General features: G+C 48.3%; 2 protein-coding genes across 11 annotated transcripts in view; both read left to right on the top strand.

Annotated features, from left to right (window-relative positions):
* Positions 1-3,161, top strand: part of MFN2 (mitofusin 2) — a 42,165-nt gene extending 39,004 nt beyond the window's left edge. For all 8 annotated transcript variants that reach the window (XM_081017949.1, XM_081017948.1, XM_081017953.1 and 5 more), the window contains one exon: positions 517-3,161. In XM_081017949.1, the coding sequence (XP_080874075.1) occupies positions 517-586 (70 nt within the window). In that variant the 3' untranslated portion in view covers positions 587-3,161. The remainder of the gene's footprint in view (positions 1-516) is intronic.
* Positions 3,162-4,666: 1,505 nt separating this feature from the next.
* MIIP (migration and invasion inhibitory protein) overlaps positions 4,667-22,149 on the top strand; it is a 27,782-nt gene continuing 10,299 nt past the window's right edge. For 2 of the 3 annotated variants that reach the window (XM_081017985.1, XM_081017984.1), the window contains exons 1-9: positions 4,667-4,934; positions 7,901-8,071; positions 11,097-11,573; positions 14,464-14,566; positions 15,815-15,926; positions 17,156-17,220; positions 18,422-18,551; positions 20,161-20,257; positions 21,627-21,734. In XM_081017985.1, the coding sequence (XP_080874111.1) occupies positions 7,916-8,071; positions 11,097-11,573; positions 14,464-14,566; positions 15,815-15,926; positions 17,156-17,220; positions 18,422-18,551; positions 20,161-20,257; positions 21,627-21,734 (1,248 nt within the window). In that variant the 5' untranslated portion in view covers positions 4,667-4,934; positions 7,901-7,915. The remainder of the gene's footprint in view (positions 4,935-7,900; positions 8,072-11,096; positions 11,574-14,463; positions 14,567-15,814; positions 15,927-17,155; positions 17,221-18,421; positions 18,552-20,160; positions 20,258-21,626; positions 21,735-22,149) is intronic. The other variant, XM_081017986.1, reaches the window with a different exon arrangement.

The following is a 22,149-nucleotide window of genomic DNA, read 5'->3' as shown; positions in this document are numbered from 1 at the left end:
CCCTCGGCCAATAAAGCGAGATGAGCGCCGCATCCACAGAGTCGGTCACGAATGGACCTAATGGTCAGGGGTCCCTTTAAAGCACTCCCCATCTCCCCTCTCTTTTCCCCTAACTGCACAATGTCTACAACAATAATGTCTCATAATGAATGTAAACAAGCTGTGAAAAAGACACTACGAATTGCTGGTGGAGATGCTACATGTACTTTTCCTTTTTTGTTTGTTTTGTAACACAAAAAAAGCTTGTGTAAAAACTTTAAAAGCAACAACAAAGCAGAATGCGACCACAAGTATTGGGGGCAGGCCCATTAGCATCTCTGTTGGAACGCCTGCTGAGTCTGGCAGGCTAAAGTTCTCAGAACTGAAACTGTTAGCAGCCGTGTGCTCCCCTTTCTTCGGGGTGGGGTGGTGGAGGTCCAAAATTTCACACTTGTGCTTTCTAAAGCAATGTGCGTTCATAGTTTTACCTACATCCTGGATACGACACCCCGTAATAGACGTATTTTCCCTCTGCAGGAACAAAGCCGGTTGGTTGGACAGCGAGCTGAACATGTTCACACACCAGTACTTGCAGCAGAGCAGATAAGCGAGGAAAGGCGGAGGAGGAGGGCAGATATTTCTGCTCGCTACTCGAGTACCTGCTTGCAGAACCTGTTCCAGGCGGTGGGGATCCCCCCACAGCCACAGAGGAGACAATCGCTGCCCCGTCTCTCCTTTTCCGCCACGAGACCGAGAGAATCACACGGCCTCTGCATGGTTTATCCATTTCTAACCCCCACCCCGGTTTGGCATAGACTTTATTTTAGAGTCCTCCTTCCCCGCTCCTTCTTCCAATGGTGTTAATAAGCTAATAATTAGCAGGAGAGAAAATGCCTGTGTTTGTACACTTACAAGGAGGAATGGTAAATCTGGTCTGCGTTCCCCTCTTCTTCGTCTTTTAACAACAATGAAATGTCAAGATCAACTTGGGCAGATTCTGTTTGGATCCCCTTTTCCCAGCAAGTTTAGATGAAACTTCCCTCTCCAATTCCAGGTCTCGATGAATTAATGCCCATCTATTCCTTTAAAAAATAATAATAATATTGCATTCTTCGAGGTGCAGTCCAGCCAGAGCGTTGTATCTGCAAAGGCCACATTTAAAGCACTGTGATACCACATTAACAATCCTAGCTTCCTCCAGAGAATCCTGGGAACTGTAGAGGGTGCTGAGAGTTGTGAAGAGACCCCCATTCCCCTCTCAGAGCTACAGTTCCCTGAGGAAAGAGGGCTTGACTGTTAAACCACTCTGGGAGCTGAATAGAGGTCTCCTAACAACTCTCAACACCCTGAACGAACTACAGTTCCCAGGATTAAGCCATGATTGCTTAAAGAGGCACCACAGTTTCGTGAATGTGTCCTGCTCTGAAGTAGCCCGTTTAAATTGATGTGCCTAAGCTAGTCGAGAGGGTTAACTTCGATGGGTTTACTCTGTGCAGGGCTAGCAATCTGTCTCGCTGGGGTGGCTTTATGCCAAGCTGGGCTCTCGGAGGGAGCGTGGGAGCTGGGTCAGACCCACGGCGTCCGAGAGGCAACTGTTTGCCCAAGCACGAGTTTATATGAGCTCTGAGACAGTGGCAAAGGAACCTCTGGCCTCTACTGAATTCGGCCCGCCAGGTCATTTTGGACAAACCACGTCTCTTACCTTCTGCCACGCACGGAGACCTGCTGGCACCGATTTCCTGAGCTCTTGAGTCACCTGGTGCCAGGCGATTTGCAGGTGAGGGCAGCCTGCCCGCCTCTCGGAGCTGCCCTCGAAACCTTGCCCATCCCTTTTAGGAAGAGGGTGGGGTCTGTCCTTTGGGCTTGGCCAGGGCAGGAAGCTATTTCACACAACTTCCAAACTTGGCAGAAATGTCCCGGCCTAGAATTGAAGCAACACGGGGCAATGTTGTTGGGCAAAGATGTGGCTTAGATAGATCCTGTCTCTTGCCTCTATGCTCCCAAGTATGTAAGGTGTGACCTGTTCAACATTTGGGTACCCACCCCTGTTCTAAAGATAAACGTGGTACCTACTACAATCCCCATCATCCCTACCCATTGGCCATTCTGGCTGGGGCTGATGGGAGTTGGAGTCCTCAAGGGCACCAGGCTGTGCTAGAAGTTACCAAGGGCACCACGTTGCCTACCCAGTCAGTTGGGTATGGTACAAATATATAATCATCATCATCATAATAATAACTTTTTTATTCTTGTTACCCGTGCTTTATAACAAGGAGGTTCACACTTATTGAACAGGACAGGTGAACATCCTTATCCCCTGTGCCTCTTGATTCTTTTGAATTTTGACTCTTCCCCCCCTACCTTCCACTTGAGGGAATTTGTTTTTCTGCCTCTCATGCCACTAGTCCTCATAGAGCACCACAAGCACTGACAAGATTCATTAGAGGGTGCACCTCCCAGGCCGAAGAAGTTATGCACGTAGCCGCGCTATGAATTGCAGGATGAGAAACCCGCCCCTCCCTACCTGGCTGAAATAAACTCCTTGGCTACTACAGGCCTCCTCGGGAGTCTTCTGGAACAGTGTGGATAGGGGACCCGACCGCAGTGGAGATTTTGATCCCTTTATACACTTCATGTAATGTGTTCCAATGACATCCCACCCCTCCCCTTTTTTAAAAAACACCCCAGTTTGGATTGATGGAGGGAATCTGAATGGGCTAAGCTAGTCATGCTCATGAACTTCAGTGAGTCTACTCTAAGTAGGGTTAGCATTGAATACAACCCTAGATCCTCAGCTTAGCCCATTCGCTAAGATATTTGATGCTCCTTTAAGACAAGGTCCGCTGTCAACCAACTTGATACTGACACATGAGGGGTGCCATTTCTGGATTTTGGTAGCCAATCCGCCACAACTAATATTACAGCAACATGTTTAGCCAAATGCACTTTATTTTTTATTGTTCTATTGCTGCTAATTTTGATTACTCCATATATATATATATATTTCCTTTTCTGTCTTTGGATGAATTTGGGGCTCTCCAAAAATTCTCCCTGCGGTGTGTCTCTTCTATCTGCTGTTATTTACAATGGTAATATTTTTTATTTGGGCATGAATTACCTTTCTTGCTGTATCAGTGCTGTTAATACCCGAAACCAAACTATTAAAAGAAGGAAAAAAATCAGTCTAAAGCTTCAGCCTTTTTTGTTTTATCATTGTAGAGTTGGAGGTCATGCCAAAGGTCATCTAGTTCAATCCAATGCAGTGATTGGGGGCTCTTTTCCTACCTGGGTTTATTGTCTTGCAGATGCTTAAAAATTACTCCCCTGCCATTTAAAGTTTAGATGCTTCAGGGGATGTTGAAAAATTGGAGGGGAACTAGTGGGTGATCTAGTGCAGATGTTCCCTCCAGGTGTTGCTAGACTACAAATTCCCATCTTCCCTAATCATTGACACTCTTGCTTGTGGCTGATGGGAGTTACAGTCTTGATAACTTTTAAGCAAAGTTTCTAACTCTTCAGAAAGTCTTTGAGAACCTGAACCTTTGTCATCTTGACATTTTTTTCCTGCCAGGCACTCCCCACCCAATCTGCAGGCAGAGACTTTCAAATTTGTCTCTGCAAGCTTGAGGACTAGTAACTTCTTGTTTTTAAACATGACTGCATGCATGTAATGACAACAAGGTCGTATAATCAAAATAATAATAGTTTATTATTTGTACCCCGCCCATCTGTCTGGGTTTCCCCAGCCACTCTGGGCGGCTTCCAACAAAGATTAAAAATACATTAGTCAGCCAACAGTGCTTTGTCCGGGGGCAGAGGCACCATGTAACAGCTCCTATATGCCATCATGGGATACGAGTGGCATTATGGTCTAAACCACTGAGCCTCTTGGGCTTGCTGATCAGAAGGTTGGTGGTTCGAATCCCCACGATGGGGTGAGCTCCCGTTGCTCTGTCCCTGCTACTGCCAACCTAGTAGTTCGAAAGCATGCCAGTGCAAGTAGATAAATAGGTACCGCTGTGGTGGAAAGGTAAATGGCGTTTCCGTGCGCTTTGGCTTCCGTCACAGTGTTCTGTTGCACCAGAAGTGGTTTAGTCATGCTGGCCACAAGACCCGGAAAGCTGTCTGTGGACAAACGCTGGCTCCCTCGGCCGGAAAGCGAGATGAGTGCTGCAACCCCATAGTTGTCTTTGACCAGACTTAAACGTCCAGGGGTCCTTTACTGTAGCAATGGAGGAAGAGCAAATTAGGGGAAAGAGAAAGGGAAAAAGCCATATGAGCCAAGATTAAGTGACTTCCCTTCCTGGCATGCACGTTATAAAACATCTGGATCAGAAAACATGAAAGTAAAGAAGCACGTAGACAGGAATGGTGTGTTTCCAAATATCCAAAGTTTGAGAAGATGCTTGTTGAAGATTTTACTCGCTGCATAAGAAAAAAAAATCGTGCCACACCATAGAAAAAGTACCTTGAGGACTAGTAACTTGCCTTTAAAAGGGGGGGCACTAGGTTGGTGGTGCTGTAAGACTCCCCAGCCCCCCTGCTCAGTGCAAGGAACCCACCAGCCCTCTAGGAATATCCCGTGCTCTGGGAATTTTACTTTTTTAAGTTTGCAAAACAACATCAGCTGGCATTAAAAAATAAAAATATTCCATCAGCCCTAACCGAACCTATTGAACGCCTCGCTTAAAAGCCTCTAAAGGGCAGAGCTCAAATGGCCATTTCTTTCATACATGGCATGATTTAATTTCTTATACAAAAAATGAGGCGGAACGTCATACAATACCGGCATTGGAGGCGGGAAGAAATGAATGGGAGCGGCCCCTTTAAGAATGAAAGTAACAGGCGGTTGGTGCAATGCATGCTGGGTTGGGAAGGCGGAGCTGGCCAATCAGGAGGCGTTCGGAAGCTTGGCTTTTGCTACATAGTAGGAAACCGACGGGAGAGTTGAATGGGTGAGTGAAGCGGCGCGTCCCTTTGATCTGCGGATGGGCGGTTGGAAATAGAGGGGGGGAGTCGATGGCGCTTTAGGACGCGGGTGGGGAGTTTATGGGGCGAGGTGGGGGTTACCCTGTTTATTTTAAAATAATATTTTTTAAATTAAATTTTCTGTTTTACACTTTAAATACACGTTTAAACATCCTTAAAATATCAATTACTTCCTTTTTTCTCTTTCCATGGTTCATTTTGCATATTATAAATCCCTGCATATTTTACAAAAACTAAACCATTCAGTATTCCATTATTGCATCCATCCAAGCTTAATTACATTGTTGAATTTATCTTAATGCTGCCATCGTTTTCAAGTGTACACAATTTCCCCCATATATTCAATAAACGTTTTCCAATCTTCTCCAAACGTATGTTCTTCTTGTTCTCTTATTCTATGTGTTAAGTCTGCGCAGCGCAATATGTGGGGGTTACCCAGTTTAATAATAATAATAATAATAATAATAATAATAATAATATGGGCGGCTTCCATAGAAACCAAAAAACACTAAAATATCACACATTAAAAACTTCCCTGAACAGGGCTGCCTTAAGATGTCTTCTGAATGTCAGGTAGTTGTTTATCGCTTTGACATCTGACGGGAGGACGTTCCACAGTGCGGGCGCCATCACCGAGAAGGCCCTCTGCCTGGTTCCCTGTAGCTTTGCTTCTCGCAATGAGGGAACCGCCAGAAGGCCCTCGGCGCTGGACCTCAGCGTCCGGGCAGAACGATGGGGGTGGAGACGCTCCTTCAGGTATACTGGGCCGAGACCGTTTAGGGCTTTAAAGGTCAACACCAGCACTTTGAATTGTGCTCGGAAACGTACTGGGAGCCAATGTAGGTCTTTCAACACCGGTGTTATGTGGTCTGGGCGGCCGCCCCCAGTCACCAGTCTAGCTGCCGCATTCTGGATTAGTTGTAGTTTCCGAGTCACCTTCAAAGGTAGCCCCACGTAGAGCGCATTGCAGTAGTCCAAGCGGGAGATAACTAGAGCATGCACCACTCTGGCGAGACAGTCCGTGAGCAGGTAGGGTCTCAGCCTGCATACCAGGTGGAGCTGGTAGACAGCTGCCCTGGACACAGAATTGACCTGTGCCTCCATGGACAGCTGTGAGTCCAAAATGACTCCCAGGCTGCGCACCTGGTCCTTCAGGGGCACAGTTACCCTATTCAGGACCAGGGAATCCCCCACACCCGCTTACCCCCTGTCCCCCCAAAACAGTACTTCTGTCTTGTCAGGATTCAACTTCAATCCATTAGCCGCCATCCATCCTCCAACCGCCTCCAGGCACTCACACAGGACCTTCACCGCCCACTGGTTTAGTGGGGTTGGGAAGAAATAAGGGAAAATATACAGGGCTAGATGTGTTTTTTTTCCCCTGTGGGGGCTTGGAAGAAGTAAATAAAACTATATTGAGAAGTAATGGTTAGTAATTGAAATTAATAAGATTTTGGAACGCAGAAATAAAGTAAATCATCAAACCATCAATTCTAGCAAGTGGGGGAGCCACCTAAATTACCGTATTTTTCGTCGCATAGGACGCACCAGCCCATAGGACGCATCGAGTTTTTTGGGGGGGAAATAAAGAAAAAAAATTTTATTTCCCCCCCAGGCGCTTGTGGGGCCGGCAGCGGGGAGAAGCGCTCTTCTCCCCGCCGCCCGCCTTCAGATCAGGTCCGGGGACAGCGGGGAGACGCGCTGCGCCTCCCATCTGTCCCCGGAGCTTGCGGGGCAGGCAGCAGGGAGAAGCGCTCTTCTCCCCGCCGCCCACCTTCAGATCAGGTCTGGGGACAGCGGGGAGACGCGCTGCGCCTCCCAGCTGTCCCCGGAGCTTGCGGGGAAGGCAGCGGGGAGAAGCGCTCTTCTCCCCGCCGCCCACCTTCAGATCAGGTCTGGGGACAGCGGGGAGACGCGCTGCGCCTCCCAGCTGTCCCCGGAGCTTGCGGGGCAGGCAGCGGGGAGAAGTGCTCTTCTCCCTGCCGCCCGCCTTCAGATCAGGTCCGGGGACAGCGGGAAGACGCGCTGCGCCTCCCCACTGTCCCCCAACCTTGTGGGGCTGGCGCTGGGGCTCTCCTGAAGCCTGGAGAGCGAGAGGGGTCAGTGCACACCGACCCCTCTCGCTCTCCAGGCTTCAGTGAAAGCCTGCATTCGCCCCATAGGACGCATACACATTTCCCCTTCATTTTTGGAGGGGAAAAAGTGTGTCCTATAGGGTGAAAAATGCGGTATATAATTTGGCATCTGAATGATTGGTATTAGTAATTGTATTATAATTTGGCACTGTTATAATGAGGCTATTATAGGATTATTGTAATTGAAAACTAATAAAAATTATCAAAAAAGAAGGAGTAATTAGCTTTATAAAAGCCACAAAAAATACCAAAAAATTTGAGAATTTTTGTAACGTGCGTAATATTTTTGTGTTCAGTTTTCTACATGGGCATATTTCTTGTTTCTCATTCTTTTTGTGCCTTGTCTTACTCTGCGCATGGCGGAGTAACTGCAGAGAATAAATAAATGCAGTGAAATAAATAAATAGTCCAGTTGAAGTTTCTTTTTTAGAATTATTATGTAGGATCGTTTATTCCCTTAATAGTTTGAAAACCATTTGAAACCCAGAGTGCCATCTAGTCCAGGGGTCAGCAAACTTTTTCAGCAGGGGGCCGGTTCACTGTCCCTCAGACCTTGTCGGGGGCCGGACTATATTTTTTTGGGGGGGGGGGAATGAACGAATTCCTATGCCCCACAAATAACCCAGAGATGCATTTTAAATAAAAGGACACATTCTACTCATGTAAAAACACGCTGATTCCCGGACCGCCCGCGGGTCGGATTTAGAAGGCGATTGGGCTGGATCCGGCCCCCAGGCCTTAGTTTGCCTACCCATGATCTAGTCCCAACCCGCTGCAATGTTGTTCTCTTTTTAAAGCAAGGAGGTGAGAAGATGGACCTGGAGAGGCTGCGAAACTTGAACCAGGACCTCTTGCGGAGGCTGAGGACGAACCAAGAGGAGTTCAGGGAACGGGTTCGAGTCAAGCTGTTGCCACCATCGCAAAGAGCAACTCCTCAAGACGCGCGGGACTCGGACAGCAAGGGCGAGGTGTGTAGGGAGACTGCTGGATTATGTTTCGTGCTTGCATGTAGGTGCTCCTCAATCCCTCCAAACATTGCTGGATCACAGCTCCCCAAGGGTAGGACTGAGAGCTGGCTGCTGGGATCTGGAGAGTCTGGAGACCCATAACATGAGAACTCGTGGACATCCGATGAATGTCCTCGGATGAAGAGTATTATATAAATTCTTTTTTAAAAAAATATTTTTATTGGTTTTTAACATACAAAATTATAAAACATACCACACAATTTATCACAAATACATTCTTATTGGACTTCCATCAGCACCTCTGATCCTCCGTCTTAATCACTTCTTACGCATTACCTAACTTAATATTGCCTTTACATTCTTAACATATCACATCTCCTTCTCCATTTTTCCAATATTTCTAATATTGTTCCTCACAGAACTTCTTGCAAACCTACAAACGTCATCTGGTCGTCACAAATACTTTTAAAATAATCCGTAAATTTACTCCAGTCCTCGGTAAACTTCTGGTCCCGCCGGTTTCAGATCCTTCCCGTTAGTGTGTCAAGTTCCGCATAGTCCATTAATTTCACCCTCCATTCTTCCATTGTCGGTAATTCTTCTTACTTCCCTTTTTGGGCCAGTAGTATTCTTGCTGCTGTTAGAGTATTATATAAATTAAATGAATGAATGAATAGATCAGAGCGTTGGAAGATTCAGGACTGATAATCCCATAGGAGGCCGGGATTGCCACCAATGTGGATGTCTTTAAAAGAGGATTAGACAAAATTGTGGAAGGGAAAGTTACTGATCGCTACCACCAGCCACGATAGTTGGTGCAGGCCTTTAAAGCCCTAAACGGCCTCGGCCCAGTATACCTGAAGGAGCATCTCCACCCCCATAGTCCAGCCTGGGGCCTTCTGGCGGTTCCCTCCCTGCGAAAAGTGAGATTACAGGGAACCAGGCAGAGGGCCGTCTTGGTGGTGGTGCCCGCCCTGTGGAACGCCCTCCCGTCAGATGTCAAAGAAATAAACAACTACCTGACTTTTAGAAAACATCTGAAGGCAGCCCTGTTGAGGGAAGTTTTTAATGTTTTATTCTGTTTTTAACATTCTGTTGGGAGCCACCTACTGTGGCTGGGGAGGCCCGGCCAAATTGGCGGGGTATAATTATAAATTATTATTATTATTATTATTATTATTATTATTATTATTATTCCTTATGCTCTTATAGAGGAATCAGATTTCTGCCCCATCCCTAAGTAAAGGTAAAGGGACCCCTGACCATCAGGTCCAGTCGTGACCGACTCTGGGGTTGCGGCGCTCATCTCGCTTTATTGGCCAAGGGAGCCGGCGTACAGCTTCTGGGTCATGTGGCCAGCAGGACGAAGCCGCTTCTGGCGAACCAAAGCAGCGCACGGAAACACCGTTTACCTTCCCGCCGGAGTGGTACCTATTTATCTACTTGCACTTTGATGTGCTTTGGAACTGCTAGGTTGACAGGAGCAGGGACCGAGCAACGGGAGCTCACCCCGTTGCGGGGATTCGAACCACCGACCTTCTGATCAGCAAGTCCTAGGCTCTGTGGTTTAACCCACGTCCCATGCCCCATCCCTAGAGACCACTAATAGTGATTCGCCTGGTCGATCTTACTCATTCAACCGTGGCCATACGTGGCATAAAGCAGTCCTTAAGGTATCCTGCGCCAAAGTTCTTCAGGGCCAGAAATGTGACAGGAGTGTCCTGAGGAAAGAGATGCGGAGGTGAAAATTGGCTGCCGTTCAGGGTGCAAAACGGCTGCTAAAATTCAGCCTATACCAGTTTGCTCCTGTGAGGGGAGAACCCCTCCTTTGCGCTAGGATCCTGCTTGCAGGATATCTGTGAGAGCAGGTTGCTGCAGCAGATGGGCCCCTGGCCTGTTCCAGAAGTGCTCTTTCTAGGCTCTTTAGTTCTTATAAAATGTTGTGTGTGCATGCATGGCATTGGTATCAACTATGCCTGTGTCCTGTCCTCCCCCCCATGCTTTTCAACATCTACATGCAGCCGCTGGGAGAGATCATCCGGGGGTTTGGTCTGGGTGTTCATCAGTATGCGGCTGATACCCAGCTCTACCTCACTTTCAAATCAGAACCAGTGAAGGCGGTGAAGGTCCTGTGTGAGTGCCTGGAGGCGGTTGGAGGATGGATGGCGGCTAACGGATTGAGGTTGAATCCTGACAAGACAGAAGTACTATTTTTGGGGGACAGGGGGCGGGCGTGTGGGGGGGACTCCCTGGTCCTGAATGGGATGACTATGCCCCTGAAGGATCAGGTGCGCAGCCTGGGAGTCATTCTGGACTCACAGCTGTCCATGGAGGCGCAGGTCAATTCTGTGTCCAGGGCAGCTGTTTACCAGCTCCATCTGGTACGCAGGCTGAGACCTTACCTGCCCGCAGACTGTCTGGCCAGAGTGGTGCATGCTCTGGTTATCTCCCGCTTGGACTACTGCAATGCTCTCTATGTGGGGCTACCTATGAAGGGGACCCAGAAACTACAACTAATCCAGAATGTGACAGCTAGACTGGTGACTGGGAGCGGCCACCGAGACCATATAACACCGGTCCTGAAAGACCTACATTAGCTCCCAGTACGTTTCTGAGCACAATTCAAAGTGTTGGTGCTGACTTTTAAAGCCCTAAATGGCCTCGGTCCAGTATAGCTGAAGGAGCGTCTCCACCCCCATCATTCTGCCCGGACACTGAGGTCCAGCTCTGAGGGCCTTCTGGCGGTTCCCTCACTGCGAGAGGCCAAGTTACAGGGAACCAGGCAGAGGGCCTTCTCGGTAGTGGCACCCGCCCTGTGGAATGCCCTCCCACCAGATGTCAAAGAGAAAAACAACTACCAAACTTTTAGAAGATATAAGAAGACAGCCCTGTTTAGGGAAGCTTTTAATGTTTAATAGGTTATTGTATTTTAGTGTTTTGTTGGAAGCTGCCCAGAGTGGCTGGGGAAACCCAGCCAGATGGATGGGGTATAAATAATAAATTAATATTATTATTATATTCCCAGAGAGAGAACAGGGATCGTTTTCCCAAAGACGCAGCCGATTCTGCGGTGATCGTGTCTGTGGAAGTGAGTCCCCAGCTGGCACGACGCAACTTCGCCTCCCCCTTGAAACCCGCCGTGCCCCAGGACGAGCGAGAGGACCGCCACCGAGGGCGCTTGTGTCCCATCACCCGCCAGACTGAGGTGATCCACATTCCATCGGCCGCAGCATCCGCCGGGTCGACTCGCAAAACCGCCAGTGGCGGACAGCCAAAAGGACCGAGGAAGCCCAGAGTAACTGCGGGGCACATGGAGGCAAAAAGGCGTCCTCCGTGTTTGCACGGCTTGCTGGAGACGGACAGGCCGCAGGCCAGAGAGGAGGCGGGCCCAGGGCGAGCCAAAGAGGGGAGAGGCAGGGCAACAGTTTCTGTGCGGATGTCGCCAGCCCCGAAACCAATCCTGCTCACGCCCCAAGCCAAGGAATCTAAAGAGAAAGTGAAGGTGGGTGTGTCGCAAGTCTTTACTTAAAGAGTTGGCAGCCGACGGTTATGGCATCGCTACAGTGCTGGGGTTTGAACCCCTGATGATTAGCAAGGATGGTTGTTGCTGGAAGGAAGGTACTTTTTTTCCTTTTTCCCAATAATTTTTATTAGTTTTCAATTAGAAAATATCCAAAACAGACCTCATTAAAGGGTAAAGGGACCCCTGACCATTAGGTCCAGTTGTGGCCGACTCTGGGGTTGCGGCGCTCATCTTGCTTTATTGGCCGAGGGAGTCGGCGTACAGCATGTGGCCAGCATGACTAAGCCGCTTCTGGTGAACCAGAGCAGCGCACGGAAACGCCGTTTACCTTCCCGCCAGAGCGGTACCTATTTATCTACTTGCACTTGACGTGCTTTCAAACTGCTAGGTTGGCAGGAGCAGGAACCGAGCAACGGGAACTCACCCCACCACAGGGATTCGAACCGCCGACCTTCTGATCAGCAAGTCCTAGGCTCTGTGGCTTAACCCACAGCACCACCCGCATCCCATACAAAATATACAAAACAGACCTCATTATACCAGATCAAATAACAATTAACCAAATAGCCAATTATATAATTTGGGTGACCTCCCACTTGCTGGATTACAGGTTCAGTAATTCCCCCCTCCCCCCCGCTTCCCAAGTCTTATTTGTTCCAGTTGTATTCCAGTCTTAATCATAGTCCCTTGTTCCACAGCTGCAATTTCTGTGACTTCCATTTTAATTAACATATTTAGTAATTTATTAATCCACAAGTGAAGACCTATATCCCTTCATCCTGCGTGTAATAATTATTCATCCATATTTTTTCTTCCCAAAAAGTTCTGTGTTGGTCCAGTCATTCTCTCTCCTCTCAGTTATGATTATTAAAGGTAAAGGTAAAGGGACCCCTGACCATTAGGTCCAGTCATGGCCGACTCTGGGGTTGCGGCGTTCATCTTGCTTTATTGGCCAAGAGAGCCGGGGTACAGCTTCCAGGACTAAGCCGCTTCTGGTGAACCAGAGCAGTGCACGGAAACGCCGTTTACCTTCCCGCTGGAGCGGTACCTAATTATCTACTTGCACTTTGACGTGCTTTCGAACAGCTAGGTTGGCAGTAGCAGGGACTGAGCAACGGGAGCTCACTCCGTTGCGGGGATTCGAACCACCGACCTTCTGATCGGCAAGTCCTAGGCTCTGTGGTTTAACCCACAGCGCCCCCCGCGTCCCAGTTATGATTATCATATACAGATAAATGCTTCAGCCTGGGGGAAAAGTTAACTGAAAACCCACCAGAGCTCTAGCAGGTTTTCGAGTTCCATTTCTTTGTCTGTACAGCTAAAGATGGCGCTCTACCAAAGTCTTGGCGCATCTCCAAAATCCAATATCTCTTACATTCCAAGATAACAACCTTTTCCCCTTCTCATCAAATAGTTGGCTCAGGTACTTTTATCCATGTCTGGTGGGAGTGCGAGAAGGTGAAAGAACATTGGAGGATAAGGGTGCAGATTATTGCTCAGATTATTGCTCAGTGGAAGAGCACCTGCTTTGCATGCAGAATGTCTCAGGGTCCATCTCCACGTTGGGCTGGGAGGGACATCCTGTCTGCGGCTCTGGAGAGCCTCTGCCAGCCAGTGTAGGCCAGGATTCTTCAACCTTGTGTTCCTCGATGTCGTTGGACTACAAGTCCCATCATCCACAGTCATCTTTGCCAGCAGGGGATGATGGGAGTTGTAGTCCTACCATATGTGGAAACCAAATATTGAACAGTAGGGTATACAAATGGAAGAGAAATGGTCTAACTCACTGCAAGGCACCTTCCCAGGTGTCTCAATTGCACTGCAACTGTTTTGCGCACTACATATCCCGGGTTCAATCCCTAATGGCTGGGAATTGTATCCTGCCTTTAACCCTTGAAAGCCACTGCTGCTCAGTGCAGACAGTACCAGGCTTGATAGGCCAATAGCCGGAACCTAAGATAACATTTTGTGTTACTGGGAAACTTGCTTTGTTTGCTGTAAATATTTTATTAACTGCATGTTAGTGTACCTACGGGACCGCCTCTCCCGGTATGCCCCACGGAGGACCTTAAGGACCATAAATAGCAACTCCCTAGAGGTCCCGGTCACTAAGGAAGTCAGATTAGCCTCAACCAGAGCCAGGGCCTTTTCAACACTGGCTCTGGCCTGGTGGAACGCTCTGTCTCATGAGACCAGGGCATAGCTGTCAACCTTCCCTTTTTTGGGGGAAATTCCCTTATTCCGGTGCCGTTTCCCGCTGCTTCCCGCTGCTATCCCAGATTGTTAGATATCCCGTAAACTGTCCCCCAGACAGGTGAGGCTGCTGATCCCTTATTTTTAAATCTGAAAGTTGAAAGCTATGGACCGGGGCCCTGCAGGATCTGATTTCTTTCTGCAGGGCCTGTAAGACAGAGTTGTTCCGCCTAGCCTTTGGCTTGGAATCAACTTGATCCCCTCCCCCTCTCCCTCTTTCCTTTTCCGTTCTCCTTCTGTGATGGAACTCCAATTTGGGGACTTCCCTGGCAATTTTCTGGCCCACGTAGGACCAGTCCGGATAGTTAGCCTTGGTGAAGATTTGACGTTTTCATCCCCCCAAAAGGTTTTGATTTGAGTTTCCATTGAAATGTTGTATTTTAATCTTGTTTTTAAGTTGTATTTCAATCAATTTGTTTTTATATCGGGTGTTAGCCGCCCTGAGCCTGTCTTGGCTGGGGAAGGCGGGGTATAAATAAAATTTATTATTATTATTATTATTATTATCCAAACGTGGGCAAATGAAAGGTTTGTGCATGTGGCAGTCGCGATGGCAAAATGCATTGAGTCAGCTCAGTAAAAGAACCGTTTCCCTGCATTTTTAACCCTGTTGCAGAAGGAATCTGGGCACGTGACGTTCATGTCTGACCCTGAGGAATACGCCATCCCAGCAGATGACTGGTCGGTCCGCCCTTTCCTGGGGTACGACTGGATCGCAGGTACGACGGCTCAATCTATTTTGGAGCCAAGCAAAATAAATAAAACAAAAGATTGCGCAGCTTGCCTGATTCATCCTAACTGGGTTTGTGAAAAAAGAAAAAGAGTAGCCCTGGGGTGGTTTCCAGAAATTGAGACGGCGGCTTATGAGAGCTAAATGGAGCCCTCCTGGTCAGAGGCAGTCTATCTGCAATTTTCAGGATATTATTTTGTTTATACCCATATACAGTGGTCCCTCGGGTTACATACGCTTCAGGTTACAGACTCCGCTAACCCAGAAATAGTACCTCGGGTTAAGAACTTTGCTTCAGGATGAGAACAGAAATTGTGCGGTTGCTACAGTGCAGCAACGGGAGGCCCCATTAGCTAAAGTGGTGCTTCAGGTTAAGAACAGTTTCAGGTTAAGAACGGACCTCCGGAACGAATTAAGTACATAACCAGAGGTAAAGGTAAAGGGACCCCTGACCATTAGGTCTAGTCGTGACCGACTCTGGGGTTGCGGCGCTCATCTCGCTTTATTGGCCGAGGGAGCCGGCGTACAGCTTCCGGGTCATATGGCCAGCAGGACTAAGCCGCTTCTGGCGAACCAGAGCAGCGCACGGAAACACCGTTTACCTTCCCGCCGGAGCGGTACCTATTTATCTACTTGCACTTTGACGTGCTTTCAAACTGCTAGGTTGACCGAGCAACAGGAGCTCCCCCCGTTGTGGGGATTCGAACCGCCAACCTTCTGATCGGCAAGTCCTAGGCTCTGTGGTTTAACCCACAGAGGTACCACTGTATTATTGTATGAAATTGCTGTGGGTGCCTTGAAGATCATTTCCGTGGAAGGCAGGAGAGAGGGAGAGAGAGAAAGATTTATATTTTTATATCTATGAGGGTTGGGAAAGGGTTTTTTTTTTCCCAGTCCAGGAGCTACATTCCCTTCCAGGCAACTTTCTGGGGTCCACATGCCTGTCTGTGGTGGTCAGAGCCAGAAGGAAAAGTGGCCAGAGCAACACATGTAAATTTTACCTTTGTACAGTAGGCCAGTTTCTAAGCACGCGCCCACTCCTCTCTGTCCAGGCAATTGAGAGTTCATGGACATATTCCAGCCACGCGAAAATATATGGGGTATGTGTGGAGAAGGACCAGAGAGGGGTGTGGCCTGCAGAGAGGTCCGAGGAGCAAATGAGAGTAGCCTGAAAGGGCAACATTTGTGCCTTGAGTCTGACCTGGTGGGTCTTGGCTTTTCCTCTTCCCTCCTCTAGGGCTGCTCGACATGGACTCCTCCCTCTCTGAGAAACCCGATCAATACTTCTCCGAGCTGCAGGAATTCCGGAAGGTGAACCGGGAGGCTTGCATCTACGACCGGGAGCTGCGGTAAGGGGGGCGTGGATGATGATATTATCATTATTGTTGTTGTTTAGTCGTGTCCGACTCCTCGTGACCCCATAGACCAGAGCACACCAGGCACTCCTGTCTTCCACTGCCTCCCGCAGTTTGGTCAGACTCATGCTGGTAGCTTCGAGAACACTGTCCAACCATCTCGTCCTCTGTCGTCCCCTTCTCCTTGTGCCCTCCATCTTTCCCAACATCAGGGTCTTTTCCAGGGAGTTTTCTCTTCCCATGAGGTGGCCAAAGTATTGGAGCCTCAGCTTCACGATCTGTCCTTCCAATGAGAACTCAGGGCTGATTTTCCTCAGAATAGAGAGTTTGATCTTCTTGCAGTCCATGGGACTCTCAAGAGTCTCCTCCAGCACCATAATTCAAAAGCACCAATTATTTGGCGATCAGCCTTCTTTATGGTCCAGCTCTCACTTCCATACATCACTACTGGGAAAACCATAGCTTTAACTATACGGACCTTTGTTGGCAAGGTGATGTCTCTGCTTTTTAAGATGCTGTCTAGGTTTGTCATTGCTTTTCTCCCAAAAAGCAGGCATCTTTTAATTTCGTGGCTGCTATCACCATCTGCAGTGATCATGGAGCCCAAGAAAGTAAAATCTCTCACTGCCTCCATTTCTTTCCCTTCTATTTGCCAGGAGGGACCAGTGGCCATGATCTTCGTTTTTTTGATGTTGAGCTTCAAACCATATTTTGTGCTCTCCTCTTTCACCCTCATTAAAAGAGGAGAGCGCAAAATATGGTTTGAAGCTCAACATCAAAGAAACGAAGATCATGGCCACTGGTCCCATCACCTCCTGGCAAATAGAAGGTTATGAGCTACTTCTGTTGAAATCTACAATTCAGTACAATGAATAGTATATATTATTTTTTCAAACATATAGCCGGTTACGTCTTGTGTGTTTAGGGAAGCTTTTAATGTTTAATAGGTTACTGTATTTTAGTGTTTTGTTGGAAGCCACCCAGAGTGGCTGGGGAAACCCAGCCAGATTGGCGGGGTATAAATATATTATTATTATTATTATTATTATTATTATTATTATTATTATTATCATTATTATCATTATTATTATTATTATATTTATTGAATATGCTTCATGTAACCAGAGGTTTGTTGTTGTTGTTTTGCACATGCAACATGACAGCTCAGCCACTGACTTTCAGGGAACAACTGAAAACGACTCTTAATGTTCCTCTCTCCGCAGATCAGACGGTCTGGGTTCCTCTGCTCACAATCGAGTATCAGACATGGACCCGGGTTCCCATCAGTGTACGGTCAGATTCCGTCTTCCCATCTCAGCAGCCCAGCCAACCCTAGAACCATCATAGAATTGCAGAGCAGGAAAATGATCCCAAAGGTCATCCATACCAACCCCCCGCCATGCAGGAACCACAGCTCACCTCTGCTTAAGAACCTCTAACAAAGGAGAGTCCACTACCCTCCGAGATATTCCATTTCACTGTCAAACAGCTCTTACTGTCAGAAAGTTATTCCCAGTGTTTAGCCAGAATCTCTTTTATTGCAGTTTTAATCCATTGGTTTGGATCCAGCCCTCTGAAGTAACAGAAAACAAGCTTGCTTGTGACGGCCCTTTAGATATTTGAAGGCGGCTATTTTATCTCCTCTCAGCCTCCTCTTTTCCGCACTAAACATACCCCAGATCCTTCAACCATTCATCCGGCTTGGTTCCTCGGCATCTCCTTGGCCTATGTGGTTTCATCATGCCACATGGCTTCTTACGGTGACTCCTTACGGGGTCCTCCCTGCAAGATCACATTCACCCCGTGCTATACCAGCTGCACTGGCTCCCGGTGGGGTACAGGATCAGGTTTAAGGTGCTGGTTTTAACCTTTAAAGCCCTATACGGCCTAGGACCCTCGTACCTATGGGACCGCCTCTCCTGCTATGTCCCACACAGGAACTTACGGTCTTCAAACAAAAACATCCTGAAGGTCCAGGCCACAGAGAGGTAAGGCTGGCCTCAACTAGAGCCAGGGCTTTCTCGGCTGTGGCTCCAATCTGGTGGAACGCTCTGTCACAAGAGACTAGGGCCCTGCGGGACTTGACATCTTTCCGCAGGGCCTGCAAGACAGAGCTGTTCCACCAGGCCTTTGGTCAGGGCACAGCCTGACTCCCTCCTCTGGCAATCCTCACAGAACTTTAGCCTAATGGTTGCCATCAATTTGAGTTGAATTAATTTTAATGAAATGATTTTAGAATGTTGTATTATTTTATTGCTGTTAGCCGCCCTGAGCCCGGCTTTGGCTGGGGAGGGCGGGATATAAATAAATTTTATTATTATTATTATTATTATTATTATTATTATTATTCTGGCTTTAAACCTCAGCAATGCTAAGGACTAGGAACTTGTAACGCTTACTGGGGTGGGGGAACCGCAGAATCCCCACTGGCCCTGTTGAAGAACTTGAAGTCTGCATATCCCTTCCTCTACCCGGCTCTGTCTCCGCAGGTGTCTTCTGTTACCGGTTGAATAAACGCCTTTTTGCGGCACCTCTGGATGTGGAGTCTGCCTGCCCCATTTGCAAAAACCCCAGAGCCCACCGGCCTCCAGAGACTCTGGTGGAGCCTGCTTTCGTCAGGTGAGTCTGTAAGCGATGGCGAAGACTTACCTGGGAAGCGTGCTTATGCTGGCGAAGACCCTTGGTCCAGCTAGCTCAGTAACGTCTACACTGACCAACAGCGGCGACTTTCCGGGGTTTCAAACGGAGATCTTTCCCAGCCTGGCCTGGACATGGCAGGGATTGAATCCTGGGGACATCGCTTATAGCTGCTTTACAAATACAGTGGTACCTCAGGTTACGTTACCTTTGGGTAACGTAATTTCAAGTTACGAACGCGGCAAACCCAGAAGTGTATACTTCCTGGTTTCGCCGTACACACTTGCGCAGAAGCACTCTGCGCACTTTGCGCATGTGCAGAAGTCCTCTATTGCACCACGCATGTGCGCAGAAGCGGCTCCTCTGGATACAGACTTTTCAGGGTAAGTATGGACCCTCAAGACGAATTGAGTTTGTATCCGGAGGATCCACTGTAACGTCAGAAATATGACCAGCCTTTTAATACAGTGGTACCTCAGGTTAAGAACTTAATTCGTTCTGGAGGTCCGTTCTTAACCTGAAACTGTTGTTAACCTGAGGTACCACTTTAGCTAATGGGGCCTCCCGCTGCCACCGCACTGTGGCTGCGCAATTTCTGTTCTCACCCTGAAGCAAAGTTCTTAACCCGAGGTACTATTTCTGGGTTAGCGGAGTCTGTAACCTGAAGCATCTGTAACCCGAGATACCACTGTATGGACCCTAAGGACGAATTGAGTTCGTATCTGGAGGGTCCACTGTAATGTCCGAAATAGGACCAGCCTTTTAGTATGTACCTTATTCAAATCACTGCATAGTCACTTGAGAACCTGAAATAGGGGTGGGGAGTGGAAGAAACAGCTCTTCCTCGGCCTACGCCCATTTCCTGGTTGCCTGGGGCCATTTCTCCAGTCGCCATAGGCGATCACATGATTGTGGGTTCCCCTCCGCAGTTCTGAACTGCTCAGTGCTCCTGTTCACTCCATAGAGCAGTGGGTCCCCAGATGTTGTTGGACCGCAACTCCCATCATCCCTGAGCTCTGGCCTTGCTAGCTAGGGGTGATGGGAGTTGTAGTTCAACAACATCTGGGGACCTACAGGTTGAGCAAGGCTGCTCTAGAGCAGTGTTTCCCAACCTTGGGCCTCCAGCTGTTTTCGAACTACAATTCCCATCATCCCTGACCACTGGTCTTGCTAGCTGAGGATTATGGGAGTTGTAGTCCAAAAACAGCTGGAGGCCCAAGGTTGGGAAATGCTGCTCTAGAGTCTCACTTCATTGTAGGTTTTTTTTCCCAAAAGGAGAGGGGGTTAATGACTTACCTCACCTTTGCTGAGGGCGAACTGATCTCAGAGGCCTTTCTGCTCAGGGCTGGTGTGCGTTCTCACAGAGCTTCTTGGCTCTTCTGGTCCTGTTTGGGATGCTTTCTTCTATGTTCCACCTCCACTGCCAGAGGAAGCCATGCTTCTGAATACCAGTTGCTGGAAACTTCAGGAAGGAAGAAGGCTCTTGTGCCCGGGTCCGGCTTGCAGGTTTTCCATTGAGGCATCCGGTCCCATTGGGCCCCCTTTGGCCTGCCCCAGCAGCACTCTTGCTACATCCTTATTTCCCCCGCAGGGTCAGCATCCCGAGATCCACTTTGCTCCCTGCCTACAAGCACAAGATCCACCGCAGGAAAAGCTACGAGCCTGAAGACAACCTGGCATTGCCCTCGGTGAGTTTTTGGTTTGGGGAAGCCCGGTTCTTGCTGTGTGGCTGGGCACCGGCGGGGGGGGGGGCAACTTTCCCATCACCGGTGTCTCACACATGCTCCACGCAGCTCTTTAAAGGGAGCGCAGCTCTTGGGGGCTTTTCCGGGAGGTGGGAGAAGGGACTGAGGGACTGCCCTTCTCCCTCCTCGGGGAAAAGCCCCCAAGAGCCTCACACATGCTCCATGCAGCTCTTTAAAGGGAGTGCTGAGCAGAGCCTCCCGCCTGCATTCGCTCCTTACTTTTTAGGAGGGGAAAAGTGTGTCTTATGGAGCGAAAAATACGGTATGTCCCTGTGGCGCATGCCCTTCTGCCTTGCGCTCTTTATAAAGAATTGATGTCCTGAATCGGTGGCACATGCCCTTCTGGCTTGCGCTCTTTATAAAGACTTGAGGAATGAGATTATCACCCCTCTTTTATTGTCCATTCCGGGTCATCCAGCCTCTTGGCAGATCAAGATGAGCAGGTGACAGCAAAGGTTGCAAGGTTTTTAGCTGGGGCAATCAGAATAAGATCCACTATTTGACTATTGATTCAAAACCCCAAAATGTATTTTATATACAGTGGTAAAGGTAAAGGGACCCCTGACCATTAGGTCCAGTCGTGGCCGACTCTGGGGTTGCGTCGCTCATCTCGCTTTATTGGCCGAGGGAGCTGATGTACAGCTTCCGGATCATGTGGCCAGCATGACTAAGCCGCTTCTGGCGAACCAGAGCAGCGCACGGAAACGCCGTTTACCTTCCCGCCAGAGCGGTACCTATTTATCTACTTGCACTTTGACGTGCTTTCGAACTGCTAGGTTGGCAGGAGCAGGGACTGAGCAACAGGAGCTCACCCTGTCGCGGGGATTCGAACCGACGACCTTCTGATCGGCAAGCCCTAGGCTCTGTGGTTTAACCCACAGCGCCACCTGCACACGTTTATATACAGTGGTACCTCGGGTTAAGTATTTAATTCGTTCCAGAGGTCTGTTCTTAACCTGAAACTGTTCTTAACCTGAAGCACCACTTTAGCTAATGGGGCCTCCTGCTGTCGCTGTGCCGCCGCTGTACAATTTCTGTTCTTATCCTGAAGCAAAGTTCTTAACCCAAGGTAATATTTCTGGGTTAGCGGAGTCTGTAACCTGAAGTGTATGTAACCTGAAGCGTCTGTAACCCGAGGTACCACTGTGATTGACTTTTTATTTCTATTCTTTGCATATCATATTGTTGTTTTATTGTTATGGCCGATGGCTGACGCAAAGAAAGATTCATTCATTCATTCAAACAGCCCAAGCCTTTGGGGCTGCAGTTAATACCTAACATGAGATACTTTCCCCTTCTGTGACCACCACAGCACTGTTTGGCCGGTTGGGAGAACCCTGTTCAAGCTTTCAGCCCCACTCTCAGCAGCCTCGACCTTCACTCATCCCTGGGGGATGTGCCACCTGGCCGTTCGAATCAGGTAAGGACTCTAAATGGCTTTGTGCTAAAATATTTAGGGTTTCATACCTTACAGCAGAATTCAGTCTGTGTTACCACAAACACGGACTGCAGGATTCTCGAGTTCAGTTTCTTGGTTCTGAGTTCCAGCTTTTTCCCGTCCTGATTCTTGATATTTTTCTTGAAGGGTTTTTTAATTTAATTTTGTAATGCGCATAAAACAGACAGAACGCTTAGAAAGTTAAAAGGTGAACAACAAAACTGTAAAAAGAGGCACATAAAATGAGCAGAAGTGCATCTGAGTTAAAATTACAGGGTTCCAGTAAGAGGCTATCACTGCTGTCAGTTTATCTAGTTCCAGAATTGCCAGGCTTGTGTAGGGAGGTCCCCAGTCCTTGTCAAAATCTCAAATTATGCATAATTTTGTCCATTATAGC

Source organism: Podarcis pityusensis (genome assembly GCF_964106645.2).
Source record: "Podarcis pityusensis genome assembly, chromosome: 8".
Taxonomy (NCBI): domain Eukaryota; kingdom Metazoa; phylum Chordata; class Lepidosauria; order Squamata; family Lacertidae; genus Podarcis; species Podarcis pityusensis.
The sequence above is the reverse complement of the archived record's forward strand: the minus strand, read 5'-3'. Positions and strand labels throughout refer to the sequence as shown.